Source organism: Oratosquilla oratoria, chromosome 15, assembly GCF_046742065.1.
Source record: "Oratosquilla oratoria isolate Oo_2021 chromosome 15, ASM4674206v1, whole genome shotgun sequence".
Taxonomy (NCBI): domain Eukaryota; kingdom Metazoa; phylum Arthropoda; class Malacostraca; order Stomatopoda; family Squillidae; genus Oratosquilla; species Oratosquilla oratoria.
Window position 1 is genome coordinate 67719191 of NC_134791.1, and position 14834 is coordinate 67734024.

Consider the following 14834-nt stretch of genomic DNA (forward strand, 5'->3'; position numbering starts at 1 on the left):
TTAGATTCTGAAGAGGTTCCTTCAAGTTCTAAGTTACTGATATTGCGAGCATCATCTTTAGTTTCAGCTTCAGGTAGTCTCTTAGGTCTTTTCATGTGACATGCTAGTTCAATCGGGGCTTGTTTTCGTAGATCAGTTTGCTCACTGCTTAGTAGGATTCAGTTCATTGGATCAGTATAAATACCAGCTTCTTTTCATTGAAAGAACAATCTCATCAGCAATTAATCCTCCATTTTTATTAAGGCTAAATATCTACTTTTTCCACTCCAACAAGAATCCACCAGGGGTTAATTCCTCAGATTGCAAATTCTTGGTAATGACATAAGGCTGATAAAGCAGACTTTCTAGTTCTTGTACTTGTGCCCACTGGTTTTCAGTTAGTGAAACATTCTGGTTATCTAGATCCTCCAGGAAAATCTTATAGTTAAGTAAGCATTTGATCGTCAAATAGGTGCTACCCCAGTGTGTTGCTTGATCTAAAAAAAGCCCCTTTTCCAGCTTGTCTCTTGAGAATAGCATCAGTTTTTGGTGTTCTGGCTGCAACTGCTTCTTGGCTCAGCTTTCCAATGAGAGTAGATGCATGTCGATCCTTCAATCCATCTCTTATTGCTAGTTGCAGTGAATGTACAGCACAATGTTGAATTGTAATTCAGCTACTTTCTCATCAATATTATCTAAAACAAAACAGTTCTCCTCTGGCTCTTCAGTTAGTTCTGTTGAGGTATCAGGAATGTTCTCTTCATCATCACACATTTTTGTACTTTCTTCAGTTGCTTTATTCACTTTCTCAATTGTGCTCAGCATATTTGAAGCGTTATCAGTTACAATAAATAGAACTTGCTCTTTTTTTTATTTCAAATGGGTTCTACCCCAGTGTGTTTTCCTTGATCTAAAAAAGCCCCTTTTCCAGCTCATGTCTTGAGAATAGCATCAGTTTTTGGTGTTCTGGCTGCAACTGCTACTTGCCTCAGCTTTCCAATGAGAGTAGCTGCATGTTGATCCTTCAATCCATCTCTTATTGCTAGTTGCAGTGAATGTACAGCACAGCGCATATGTTGAATTGTAAATAATTCAGCTACTTCAACAATATTTTCTAAAACAATACAGTTCTCCTCTGGCTCTTCATTTAGTTCTGTTGAGGTTTCAGGAATGTTCTCTTCATCATCACACATTTTTGTACTTTCTTCAGTTGCTTTATTCATTTTCTCAATTGTGCTCAGCATATTTGAAGCATTATCAGTTACAATAAATAGAACTTGCTCTTTTTTAATTTCAAAATCTTCTAATACATCTTCCACCAACTTATAAAGATATTCACTAGTGTGATATACCAGAGAATCTTTTACTCCCAATGTCTGTGTCACTACCCCATCATTCTTGTCAACAAACTTCACATTAATGGCAAAATAGTTGACTCTGTGGCATGTGGATGTATCCATTTTTATATAGACAAAGCATCCTTTTAGACTTTTTCGAAGTTCATCTTATTCTTAGCTCCTTCAAATACAAATCTCCTTATACTCTATCTAGTGAAACTCGAACTTTTCTAGCCATTTCTCCATATAAACTGAGAAGGCTGGTTGTGAGAAAAATTATATAGGTACACTATTTTTCACCACCATTTCAATGATGTAACTCTTAAACCTCTGTGATGTCATTGTTACAGTAACTTTATCAGTAGTAAAGAAAGTTGATATTTGGGATTGTCTTCCAGAAGATTTCTCATCCTTCTTAGCTGAAGTAGATGAAGTGCTTACATTACTGTCTTCTTTATATTTCTTATTTACTTCTTCTAGCTCCTTAAGATGATAGCATTGCAAGTGTCTTTTCAGATTTGATGCTCTTGAAGGAGCACTTTTTCCGGAACCAATGAAACTACTGATTTTCGATTCACATAATTTTTCACCATCATCATCATCATCTATGATGCACTGACACTGATATTTTCCATCTACTATGACTATAAAGTATTCAAAGACTGCCAACTTTGATGGAACTTTTTTGCCATTCTTGTATTTTTGGAAGGGGATTTATGATCCAAATTTCAGTAAAATTTTAAATGTGAAAAAATTAAATATTTCCTGAAAAGGAAAAAAAATATAGGATAATCAATTAAATATCTGTAACATTTGAAGTTAAATCATATGATATGTATTGGACTATCAGCCATATGCCAAGAAGAAAATATAGTGTCCCCTTAAATCTAACTATACCTCATTTTCTCAATTTCATGCACAGAAGAAATGGATTCCATAAATGTTTCAAATTAGAGGGACTTTATACATTTATCAAATCCATCATTATTAAAAGTACATGTATATAATTTTGAGGAAAAATGAGTTCATAGTAAAACTAAGGGGAGACTATAATTTTGTCTTGGCAATTAATAACTTTTCAGTTATAAAGTGTAAATTCAACTGGAGTCAAATTCAGTATAATTTTACCAACTCCAACTCCGACTCCAGGGAGTCTCCTTATACTCTATCCAGTGAAACTCCAACTTTTCTAGCCATTTCTCCATTTAAACCGAGAAAGGCTAGTTGTGAGAAAAATGATACAGGTACACTATTTTTCATCACCATTCCAATGATGTCACTGTATTTACCTAGTTGTACCTAGTTGTATTTTACGGGAAGGGGAGCTATGCTCGTGGGGTCCCGTCTTCATATCTCATTTTATCTAAACTATTTTTAAATTCATGTATTGTTTTTGCACACACCACTTTCTCATCTAACTTGTTCCAACTGTCTATTACTCTGTGAGGAAAGCTGTTCTTTTTCAAGTCTCTTCTATAGCTGTCTTTTTTTATTTTCTTTCCGTGTCCTCTTGTATTTCTGTCATCCCATTTTATCAGATTCTCTCTGTCAGTAATTTCTATGCCTTTCATGATTCTGTAAATAGCTATCAAATCTCCTCTCTCTCTTCTTTGCTCTAGTGTCTGTAGTTCAAGTTTTTCTAGTCTCTCTTCATATGATAGTTTTGAGAGTGTTGGTGCCAGTTTTGTAATTGCTCTTTGTATTCTTTCAAGTTTTTTTATACATTTGTTTGTACTTGGTGACCATATCGTTGCTGCATATTCCAGTCTTGGTCTTATCAGGGTGATTAGGATTTTCTTCACCATTTCTTCATCCAGGTATGTAAATGCAACTTTGATTGTTCTTATTAAATTATAAGTTTCTCCAAAAATCTTATTTATATGTTTCTCAGGTGACATATTATTCATAACAATGACTCCCAGGTCCTTCTCATTTTCTACTTTTTTTATTCCTTCTTCTCCCAATTTATATGCTCCTGTTATTCTGTTTTTGCTTTTTCCAAATTCCATTATACTACACTTTTTTGTATTGAACTCCATCTCCCACTTCCTACTCCATTCCTGTACTATATTTAGATCTCTCTGTAGTGATTCACAATCTTCTTCAGTTTTCACTCTTTTCAGTAGTTTTGCATCATCTGCAAAGAAGCTCATATAGCTTTCTATTCCTTCATCCATATCATTAATATATATAGCAAACATTATTGGGGCCAGAACTGTTCCCTGCGGAACACCGCTTATTACTTCATCCCATTTTGAGTGCTGGTTTCTTATCACTACTCTCATTTTTCTTTCTTGCAAAAAGTCTTCCATCCAATTTAGTAGTTTTCCCTGTATTCCTCCTTCAGTTTCTAATTTCTTAAGCAACTTCTTATGTGGAACTTTGTCAAAAGCTTTCTTTAGGTCTAGAAATGCACAGTCCGCCCATCCATCTCTTTCTTGTATTATATCTATTAGCCTTGAATAGAAACATATTAAATTGGTGACGCATGATCTTCCTTGTCTGAATCCAAATTGCCTTGGATTTAGCACGTTGTTTTTTTCTAAATATTTTACCCATCTACTTTTGATCATTCTTTCACAAATTTTTGCTATTGTACTTGTTAGAGAGACTGGTCTATAGTTTGTAGGTTCTTCTTTATTTCCTCCTTTATATATAGGTACTATATTTGCTTTTTTCCAATCTTCTGGAACTTTTCCTTCTTTCAAGGAACTATTTAGTATGCTATGTATTTTGTCTGCCAGTTCATTCCTGCATTCTTTCAGAATCCAGTTTGCTATATCATCTGGTCCATGCAATTTTCTGACATCAAGATTACTCAAGTGTGTCAATATTTCATTCTTTGTTACTTCTATTTCTTCCATAGGGGGGACTTTCTCTTTCCATTCAATCTCTTCAGGTTGTATGTTCTCCCTTGTAAACACTGATTTAAAATGTTTGTTCATAATTTCCGCCATTTCTATTTCCTTAGTGTATTCAACTCCCTCTTGTCTTAATTTCTCCAAGTCTTGTTTGTTTTTTAGTTTATTGTTTACATATCTCTAGAATAGTTTTGGTTGCTCTATACACTTTTCTATGACATCTTTTTCATATTTTCTCTTTTCCTCTCTGCACGTTTGTACATATTCATTTCTATAACCGGTATATATTTTCCATTTTTCAGGTCTTCTGTCTTTTTTCCATCTGGTCCAGGCTTTGTCTCTTTTGTCTTTTAACTCCCAACAACTTTTGTTGTACCAGCATTTTACATATTCTTTTTCTTGTTTTTGTCATGGGACATACTTTTCCACTCCTTTTTTGTAAATATTTGTCAAAATATTCCATTTCTCTTCCACTGTTGTTTCTTCTTTGTATATTTCTTTCCAGTTTTCTTGTTGAAAGAATTCTCTTATTTTATCAAAGTTTGTTTTTTCATACATCATTCTTCCTTTTCTATATTGCTCATTTCTTTTCATATATTTTTCTTCATTAAGTTCCAGTTCAATCAATATGTGGTCACTTTTACTTATTGGTGTTTTATATTCAATCTTGTCCACTATTCTAGGTTCAGATGTAATTATCAAGTCTAGTGTCGATGGTTCTTCTTCATTTCTATACCTGGTGTTCTCCTGTATCCATTGTGTCATTGTATGGTCAGTAATCATCTCAAGTAGAGCGTTTCCCCATGAGCCGCCTCCACCCTTTACTGTCATTTCTTCCCAGCAGATTTCTTTGCAATTAAAGTCGTCCATTATTACTATTCTTTCTCCATCTTCCATTATTTTATTGAATGTTATCTTTGTGTCCTCTAACATACTTTTATGTTCACTCTCCTCCCATGAGGCTGTTTTCGGAGGCACATAATTTATCACAAATTTTCTGCTCTTCTTATCTCTGTCTTCCACTTCTATCATAATCATCTCTACTGTATTCTTTCCATATATGACACCCTTCACGTTTATATCCTTCTTAGTCAGGAACATAACTCCACCCCCTTGCTTTTTCTCTCTGTTTTTAATCCAATAATTATATGCATCATGTCCTACACTGTTGGGTGGTAGTGGGCCTTTTAATTTTGTTTCTACAATTCCCATTATGTCCGGTTCTTTTTCTTTCAAATAATCATTCAGCTCATTCAATCCTGTTATTAATCCATCTATATTTGTGTAAGACACTCTTAGTTTTCTGTCACTTCCGTTGTGTTCTCTGTTTCCCTTTTGTTTTTCTCTTGTATGTCGAACTGCCTTAGTTTCATATTCACTACTCTCCAATAGAATCTCTCTTTCTCTGACTCCGTTCTGCTCTCGTTTTTTTTCTTAGCTTCAAGTCTTTTCTGCTTTTCTTCCTCTCTTTCCTCTTTATTCATTTCCCTTTTTATCCATACCTTTTTATATTGTTCACTTGTTGCTAGTTTCCCTGTTTTGGATAAGATATTCTCTGCCGTCGTTTGTGACCTGAATTTAATCTTAATTGGTCTGGTCTTATCTGTACTATACTTTCCGAGCCTGAATTTTTCCTCAATTTCCTTCATAATTTCTGGTTCATCTTCCTGAACTAGTTTTAGTAAACTGCTTACTTTTTCATTTTCCTCATTGGTTCTTGAGGTTCTATCTGGGTTATGTTTCTCTTCCATTCCTAATATAATTATACATTTCTTTTTGTCAGCTAAGTCTCTTACTATATTCTCCTTCTGTCTCATCACTTTAATAACTGAGTCTTCAGTTTGTTCTCTCATTTGCTGTTTAATTATATCAGTAAATGCAACTTTACTGTTTTCTTTTATCGACTTCCATCCCTCTCTGTTTTCTTTACTATTCCTCTTCAATTCCTCATTCTCCACCTTTACTTCTTTTAACTGTCTTTTCAGGTTTTCTATTTATCAGTTAAGTTTTTGTTCTCCTTCTCTAGTTCTTCCAATTTTTCAACCCTTTGTAGAATATTGTTAACATGACCGAACCTACGCTCCAAGTCCTCGATCATCTTATCGACCTTCTCTTCTAGTCTTGTCAGTCGGGGGGGGGGGGGGGGGGTTGTGTCCCCCCCACCCTCTTTAAATCCCTGGAAAATATTCTCATCACTTTCTACTGTATTGCTCTTATCTATACTTCTAATCTTTACATTTTTATTAGACATTTCATCGTCGTCGGGGGGCCGTTTGTTTACCTTTCGCCTGTCTGCCTGGGCCAAGTCTACTCCTTCCTCATTTCCTTCCATTTCCCTCAGTAATCCCTCCCCTTCTCCTCTTTCCCTACTTTTCTACTGCCCCACGAGCAATTTCCCCCCACCCTGTAAATACAATAGGCACTTCTCTTTTCGTTGGGATCCACAAAACTTCAATTTTCTTCAGAACGTCTTCTAAGCTGTCCGTTCGTTGAAGTGTGTGTGTGTGTGTGTGATGTCACTGTTACATTAACTTTATCAGTAGTAAAGAAAGTTGATATTTGGGATTGTCTTCCAGAAGATTTCTCATCCTTCTTAGCTGAAGTAGATGGAGTGCTTACATTACTGTCTTCTTTATCTTTCCTATTTACTTCTTCTAGCTCCTTAGGATGATAGCGTTGCAAGTGTCTTTTCAGGTTTGATGCTCTTGAAGGAGCACTTTTTCCGGAACCAGTGAAACTACTGATTTTCGATTCACATAATTTTTCACCATCATCGTCATCATCTATGATACACTGATACTGACATTAACAAAGACAATAAAAAAAAAAAAAAAATAAATATCACTGATAAATCCAAAGAGAATTCCAAAGAATTTTATAGTTACATTAGAGATAAAAAGGTTATTAGGAATCACATTGGCCCACTATTATCTGTTGACAGTGAACTTAAATATTCAAATGAAGAAATGTGTAATATTTTAAATAACTATTTTAGCTCGGTATTCATAAATAAAACACCTCAAAGTGAACTCCAAACTGAAACCTGTGAAAAGTCTAGGGTAAACTTACTATGGTAAATATAAAAGGATAAATTAAAAGATGTATAGAAATACTCAAAGTTGACAAAACACCAGGGCCTGACAGTTGGCACCCAAGAATCTTAAAGGAAATTAAAAATGAGATTGTTGTCCCATTAGAAATAATTTTTAAGAAATCTATCATATCCAAAGATGTCTCAAGAAAATGGAAGCTAGCTAACATTACTCCCATATTCAAAAAAGGTGACAAAAAGAAACCAAATAACTACAGGCCTATAAGCTTGACTTCAGTCATACGAAAAATGATGGAAACTATCATCAGAGACACTATCGAACATCATTTAGAAAGTAACTGTTTGATAAATGATAGCCAGCATGGATTCAGACAGAAATGTTCTTGCATGACTTACTTGAATTCTACAACACTGTCATCTCAAATTATGACAAAACAATATAGATTAAATATATCTAGACTTTACAAAAGCTTTTGATATTGTCCCCCATGAAAGACTACTTACTAAATTAGCTTCACACAGAATAAATGGTAGCCTATTAAGATGGACTAGTAATTGGTTTGATGATCGAAAACAGAGAGTTGTTTTAAGGCAAAACTTCTAGATGGAAAAATGTTATGAGTGGAGTTCCTCAGGGTTCTATTCTTGGGCCACTTCTATTCATACTATATATAAATGATATAGACCATGGACTAAAATCTATTGTTTCCAAATTTGCTGATGATACAAAACTGTGCAGAATGGCAAATGATCACTTAAACCAATTATATATTCAAAAAGATTTAGATAAATTACAGCAATGGTCTGAAAAGTGGCTAATGAAATTCAACACAAGTAATACACATAGGTAAAAATGTAAATATGATTACAAGTTATTTGGAAATTTGTTAACAAAAGTGGATAGTGAAAAGGATCTCGGTGTAAATATCAGTAATGATCTCAAATCAGCTAAGCAGTGTATTTCAGCTTCTGAGAAAGCAAATAAGATTCTAGGACTGATTGCATGATCTTTGACTTCAAAAGACCATCTCTCATTAAGAAGCTATATCAATTGTTAGTGTGTCCACATTTGGAAAATGCTGTTTCCGTATGGTTACTGAATCTCATTAAAGACATTAACAGATTGGAAAAAGTACAATGGCAAGCCACAAAACTGATTCAAAATATAAAAAATAAATCCTACAAAAATATGAATCTGTTTTCCCTAAAAAAGCATTGACTCAGTGGTGACTTGATACAGGATTTTAAGATTCTAAAGGGAATTGACATCAAAAGTGACAAAATTTTCATGCTGAATGAGAATCAGACAGACAGTGGTCTCAAATTGTGAGGAAATTGATTAGATTTGGAAGTGGGTAGAAACAACTTCACCAACTGTGTAGTTAATGAATGGAATAAACTTCCTGCAGAGGCAGTGCAATGTAGTTCAGTTCAAAGCTTTAAGAATCATTTAGATAAACAACTAAGCAAGATGCTGTAATCACGGTCATTTATTTTATATTTGTTTATTTGTTTTATCATTTGTCTGTTTCCTTATTATTTGCTTGATTCACATTTTTTTTATTAGTTATGTGTCATTTTCTTATTATTTACTATTCACCTGTTTATTGTTCAACTATATGTATGCACTTATTTATTTTATTATTATTATTATTATATTTTTATTCATTAATATTTTTTTCGCATCTGACCTAATTATCAACCAATAGGTTTCCTGTCGGCATGCTCCACCTTTGTAATCCTTTGAAAGCTTTAGGAAAAGGTAAGGATATTTTTTGGGTCTTTATGGATTTGGAAAATGTTTATGACAGTGTAGGCAGGAAGGCACTGTGGAAGATATTACAAGAATAGCAGAGCCTGTGTTAGAATTACAAATGGAGCAAGTGAGTGGTTTGAGGTAAAGGTGGGATTTTACCAGGGATGTGTCATGTCACCATGACTGTTCAATTTATACATGGATGGAGTGGTGCGAGAGATAAATGCAAGGGTAAAAGGCCAGGGATTAGAGATGGTTAAAGAAAATGGAGAAAAATGGGAGGTAAGCCAGTTGTTATATGCTGATGACACTGTGCTTGTGGCAGGATCAGAGGAGAGATTAAGGAAGGTAGTGACAGAGCTTGGGAAGGTGTGCAAAAGAAGGAAGCTAAAGATAAATGTGGGTAAAAGTAAGGTGATGAGATGTGCAAGGGAAGAGGATGGCAGCAAAGTGAAAGTGAGCAGTAAGGGAGAGAAACTGGAGGAAGTGGATAGTTTTAGATACTTGGGGGCGAATGTGGCAGGAAAGGGAGGAATGGAGGTGAAGGTAGAATGTAGATTGAGAGAAGCATGTAAATGCCTTAGGGGATTGAAAAGTGTAATGAGAGGTAGACATTTAGGAATGAATGCTAAGAGAAGATTGTATGAAGGAGTGATTGTGCCAACAGCAGTGTATGGGGCTGAAACATGGAACATAAGAGAGGAAGAGTTTAAATGTGTTTGAGATGAAATGCCTGAGAAGTATGGTAGGGGTTACTAGGTTGGGTAGAATGAGAAACGAGGAGATGAGGAGGAGAGTGGGGGTGGAAAGGGAGTTGGGAGATTGGGTTGATGAAAGGGTATTGGGATGGTATGGACACATGGAAAGAATGAGTGAAGAAAGATTAGTAAAAGAGGTGTGGAAGGCAGAGGTGGAGGGAGTGAACATGAGGAGGTAACCAAGGATGAGATGGATAGATGGGGTAAGAGGGACATTGGGAAAGAGGGGAATGTCTGTTGAGAAAGGAAGGGAAAAGACAGAAGATAGGGGTGAGTGGAGAATGGTTGTATATGGATGATGCTGTTGATGCATGGAAGGGAGTGGGTGGGGGATAGAGGAGTATGTGTGAATGACATTTTTGACACAGCCTGAAGGGATTTCTCCCCATATTCTCTTTTTCTGCATGAAGGGCTGGAAAGGGAGGGTCATTGATTAAATGAAGCAGCCTTGTTGTGGATGTGCTGTGTCTTGCTACTTGCTTCTGACCCAGAGCAGTGGGAGAGATGCAAGGATGACCTGTCATCTAGGAGGAGCCAAGAAAAGAGGGAGGGAGGGGTGGTGAATGGGAGTGGAGTATGTGGGGATGAAATGGGTGAGAGTGGATTTCTGCCTTTGACTACCTCCCTTGTAAGGGAGAAAAAGCCTTTGGTATCTGTATGTATGTATGTATATTTAGCTTTAATTACAGATGTCCTTGTTATCTTTATTCTTCCTCAGTATCACTTCTCCTGATCCAAATATTTTTAAACTTGTCTTTGCTCATCGACCTGCTGATTCACTTGCTTGTCAGAGTCTGTGACTTAAATATGTTTTTTGATAGACATCATCCATCCTTTTTGTATTAATCTAATCAAAATGTCTTTAATCTGGTCAGGTGTGCTTGATTTATTTCCCATAATTGATGATATAATTTCCCTAGTGTTTCACATTTTGTTTCCTTCTCTCCACCTGTGAAACAGCATACAATTATTTTCTTGTCACCTCACAACTATGATACATTTGTTTTTGTCCATCACATCCCAGACAAGTGATTGCTTCTTTTTAGGGACCTTCACCATCCTATTCTCCCATTATATCTTGTTCCTTTTGTGTCGGACTGTTTCTATATCATAACCCAATAGTGGGATACCTATAAGTGGTTGTCATGCAAGATTGATATCAGGGAGAACCATTTCTCAGCTGCACATTTCCAGAAATTATCAACACTTAAATGTCCACCTTAAGGTACATCCCCAAAAAGTTGGAATTCAGTCTCCATACTGGGCCAGTAATTTCTATCAACTTCAGCAGTATTTCCTCCATATTTTCAGTTGAGTGGAGCTGACAACCATTGACTACATCTCTCCTCCTACTACTTCCATAATTGTAATTACATATTATTTTGAATAATCTAAAAGGTAAATAATTGGCATCTTCTGCCAAAAGACCTGCATCAAAGAAGTATTAATCCAAACTTACATGGTCTAGGGGAACTTACTCAATATGAATAGGTTACCCAAGATTGAGAAGCAATCATAAGAAGAAAGTATAAAAAAGAAAAACCAGTACATCATGTTGGTCTTCCTTGTTGGTAGGATTTTTTTTTTAATAGAAATTCTCTCCAGAAAAGGAGTTATGTGTGAAGATGTAAAATGCAATGGAGTTGGTTTATCATTGGTGGTTGACGGAATGTATTCAAGATTAGTGTTTGATAAAATGTATCTAAGATTAGTATTTGGTAGAATGTACTGTAATTAAGATATCAGATTTCTTTAATGGATTAAAGTTTTATTAGGCATGTATTCTATGAATGAAATATATTATTCTGAAATGTTATTATTATGTCAAACAATAATTTACATTAATCTAACTTGGTTTTCAATATTGATCAATTTGGTTACTTTTTGGTTGAAGCTATTCATCCAATCCAAGCAGAAGTGAAGCCAAGTGTACATGCCCATCTGAAGTGCGCAAGGAACGAACAAAATTGGATGAACAACCTGACCTTTTGCCACCCAAATTAACACCTCCTGTGGCTGACACAGTTGCTTTCATTAAAGCCAAAGAAGAATTTAAACAGCAAATAAATTTCCAGGGTCTGCTGTACAGGTACTCGGAAAAGTGAGACATTGTAGTTTTAGTGGACCCTTTCTATTATTTATTTTCCCCATTAAAATTAAAGTTTGGTTTTTTGTTATGAATTATTTAGATACTGAGATTGTAGCTAAACATTTTAGTTTTAGAGGCTTTATGTAAAAAAAAATTGTTCTTCTGTGTAGGTTTATCAAATGTTGATTATCAATATAGATAATGTGTTTAGGAGCCCTAGGTATCTCTGGGGTAATACTTGCATTTTATGTGCAATCAAGTTTAAATCACTGGAGAAGACAAAATTTAGGTGCTAGTAAGAGGTTTCATATATGGTTATATATTTGTACACTGTCAAGCTTGCTTGATGCCTACAGACACAGATGCAAACAAAGCCAGTCCAACATTTTTAGGTGAAGGTGGACCATACTTATGTAGCAAAAGAGAACACTCCCATTGCTCTTAGATGTCCCTTAAGTTACCCCACCAAAGTAGAGGGCTGTCCACAATTCAGTAAGACAGGCTAAAATTAACAATCTGTTTATACCTTTAATGTGCTGAAAGGTCACAGTTGATTTCTTTTAGTTATAACCCTGCATAAATAAATTTTAATCCTTGCATATGATAATGGTGGAATTTGTGATATATAATATGCCAAGTAATTTTTACTGCCACTAATTAAAGTGAAACACTTTTACTCCTTCCAGTGACTTCACAGGTTTAGCTTCCAGTGTTCCATACTTTCATGTCAGTGATGAGTGCCGTGTATTGTCTCCAGATGGCCTGCATTTGATTATATGTGTTCATGGTCTAGATGGTAATTCAGCAGATCTGCGACTTGTGAAAACATATTTAGAAATTGGACTTCCAGGGGCAAACTTAGATTTTCTCATGTCAGAACGGAACCAGGTATGTGGAATCTTTTATCTCTCATATATAATTAATCTGTTACACCAGGTCTCTCTTGCAGAAGACCTGTGGCCCTTAGATAACCATAAACACACAATACCATTAAACAAGTCTTCTCATAAATCACTTGGAGAAGATATTTTGTATTGTCTAAATAGAGTGAGAGTAGGGCAATGTAGAAAGAGCTGCTCTGTATTTACATAGTTGTATTATACGGGAAGGGAGCTATGCTCATAGTGACCAGTCTTTGTATCTTTCAGCATCAATTTTGTTCTTAAATTCTTAGATAGTATTTGCACACACTGTTGCCTCATCTAATTTATTCCAGATATCCACCACTCTGTGTGGGAAGCTATTCTTTTTCAGATCTCTTCTATAACTTTTGAGTTTCTTTTCATGTCCTCTTGTTTTTCTCTTGTCCCACTTTAATAAATCATCTCTCTCTAGGACTTCCATTCCTTTCATAATTCTGTAAATAGTCAGTAGATCTCCTCTTTCTCTTCTTTGTTTCCAGGGTTGGTAGTTCCAATTTGGACAATCTCTGTATGTTAATTTGGAGAGTGTTGGTGCCATCTTTGTCATTGCTCTTTGTATTCTTTCTAATTTCTTTATATTCTTTTTAGTGGTGGGTGTCCATAGTGTTGCAGCATACTCCAATCTTGGTCTTATCAGTGTAACTAATATATTTTTTTTTTTTTTTTACAATTTCCTCATCTTTTCATGTACTCTTGTTTTTCTCTTGGCCCACTTTTATAAATCATCTCTATCTAGGACTTCCATTCCTTTCATAATTCTGTAAATAGTCAGTAGATCTCCTCTCTTCTTTGTTCCAGGGTTGGTAGTTCCAATTTGGACAATCTAAGTATGCCAATTTGGAGAGTGTTGGTGCCATCTTTGTCATTGCTCTTTGTATTCTTTCTAATTTCTTTATATTCTTTTTAGTGGTGGGTGTTCATAGTGTTGCAGCATACTCCAATCTTGGTCTTATCAGTGTAACTAATATTTTTTTTTTTTTTTTTTTACCATTTCCTCATTCAAATAGTCAAAAGCCACTTTCATCCACCTTAGTAAATTGAAGGTTTGTCCAACAATTTTGTTGATATGCTTATCTGTTGACATGTCTTTAGTGATAATTACTCCTAGGTCCCTTTCTGAGCTCACTTTTTTTACTTCTGCACCAATTTTGTATTTCCTCAATATTCTATTTTTACTTTTTCCAAAGTACAAGTACTAGGGGTGAAAGTGGCAGCAGACTGGAAGTGAGCATTAACCACTTCCATACGGTGATGCCTACGTAGGCGGCATGAGGAGCAAGTGGGTACTCGATGATGCCGACGTCGGCATCTTGATTATATTTATTGTAGTCGTACCTATGTCACTTCCATTCTCTCTAAACTGGCTTCATCATATTTTCTATGGTTATCAAAATACACGGGTGAAAGAGAACGAACGATTGAGCTCTGACTTTATTTTTTATAATGCGATTATTATGACGCAACATCGCACGTCGGGCAGCTAATGCTGCCAGACTTGCGATGTGCCCCGGAGTGAAGAGGTTAAGGGAGAGCGACTGGAGGAAGTGGATAGTTTTAGATACTTGGGTGCAAATGTGGCAGGAAAAGCTGGAGTGGGGGTGGAGGTAGAATGTAGATTGAGAGAAACGAGTAAATGCCTTGGTGGATTAAAAAGTGTAATGAGGAATAGACATTTGGGAATGGATGCTAAGAGGAGACTGTATTTACCTAGTTGTATTTACCTAGTTGCATTTTGCGGGAAGGGGAGCTATGCTCGTGTTGTCCCGCCATTGTATCTCGCAGTGTCTAGTTTGTTTTTAAACTCATGAATGGTTTTTGCGCATACTATTTCATTATCCAGTTTGTTCCAAGTGTCCAAAACTCTATGTGGAAAACTGTTTTTCTTCAGTTCTCTTCTATAGCTATGTTTTTTTATTTTCTTACCATGTCCTCTTGTGTTTCTTTTGTCCCAGTTAAGTAAGTTCTCTCTATCAAGTATCTCTGTGCCTTTCATGATTCTGTAGATGGTCAATAGGTCACCTCTCTCTCTTCTTTGCTCCAGTGTCGGTAATTCCAGTTTAGCCAATCTCTCCTTGTATG

General features: G+C 35.6%; 1 protein-coding gene across 10 annotated transcripts in view; it reads left to right on the top strand.

Annotated features, from left to right (window-relative positions):
- Nucleotides 1–14834, top strand: part of LOC143033486 (protein FAM135A) — a 1114982-nt gene that overhangs the window by 907877 nt on the left and 192271 nt on the right. For 8 of the 10 annotated variants that reach the window (XR_012967181.1, XM_076198982.1, XM_076198981.1 and 5 more), the window contains 2 exons: nucleotides 11638–11844; nucleotides 12519–12720. Coding sequence is in view for 9 of the 10 variants with exons in the window: in XM_076198982.1 (XP_076055097.1) it covers nucleotides 11638–11844; nucleotides 12519–12720 (409 nt within the window). In the remaining variant the exon portion in view is untranslated. The remainder of the gene's footprint in view (nucleotides 1–11637; nucleotides 11845–12518; nucleotides 12721–14834) is intronic. The other 2 variants (XM_076198980.1, XM_076198985.1) reach the window with 1 other exon arrangement.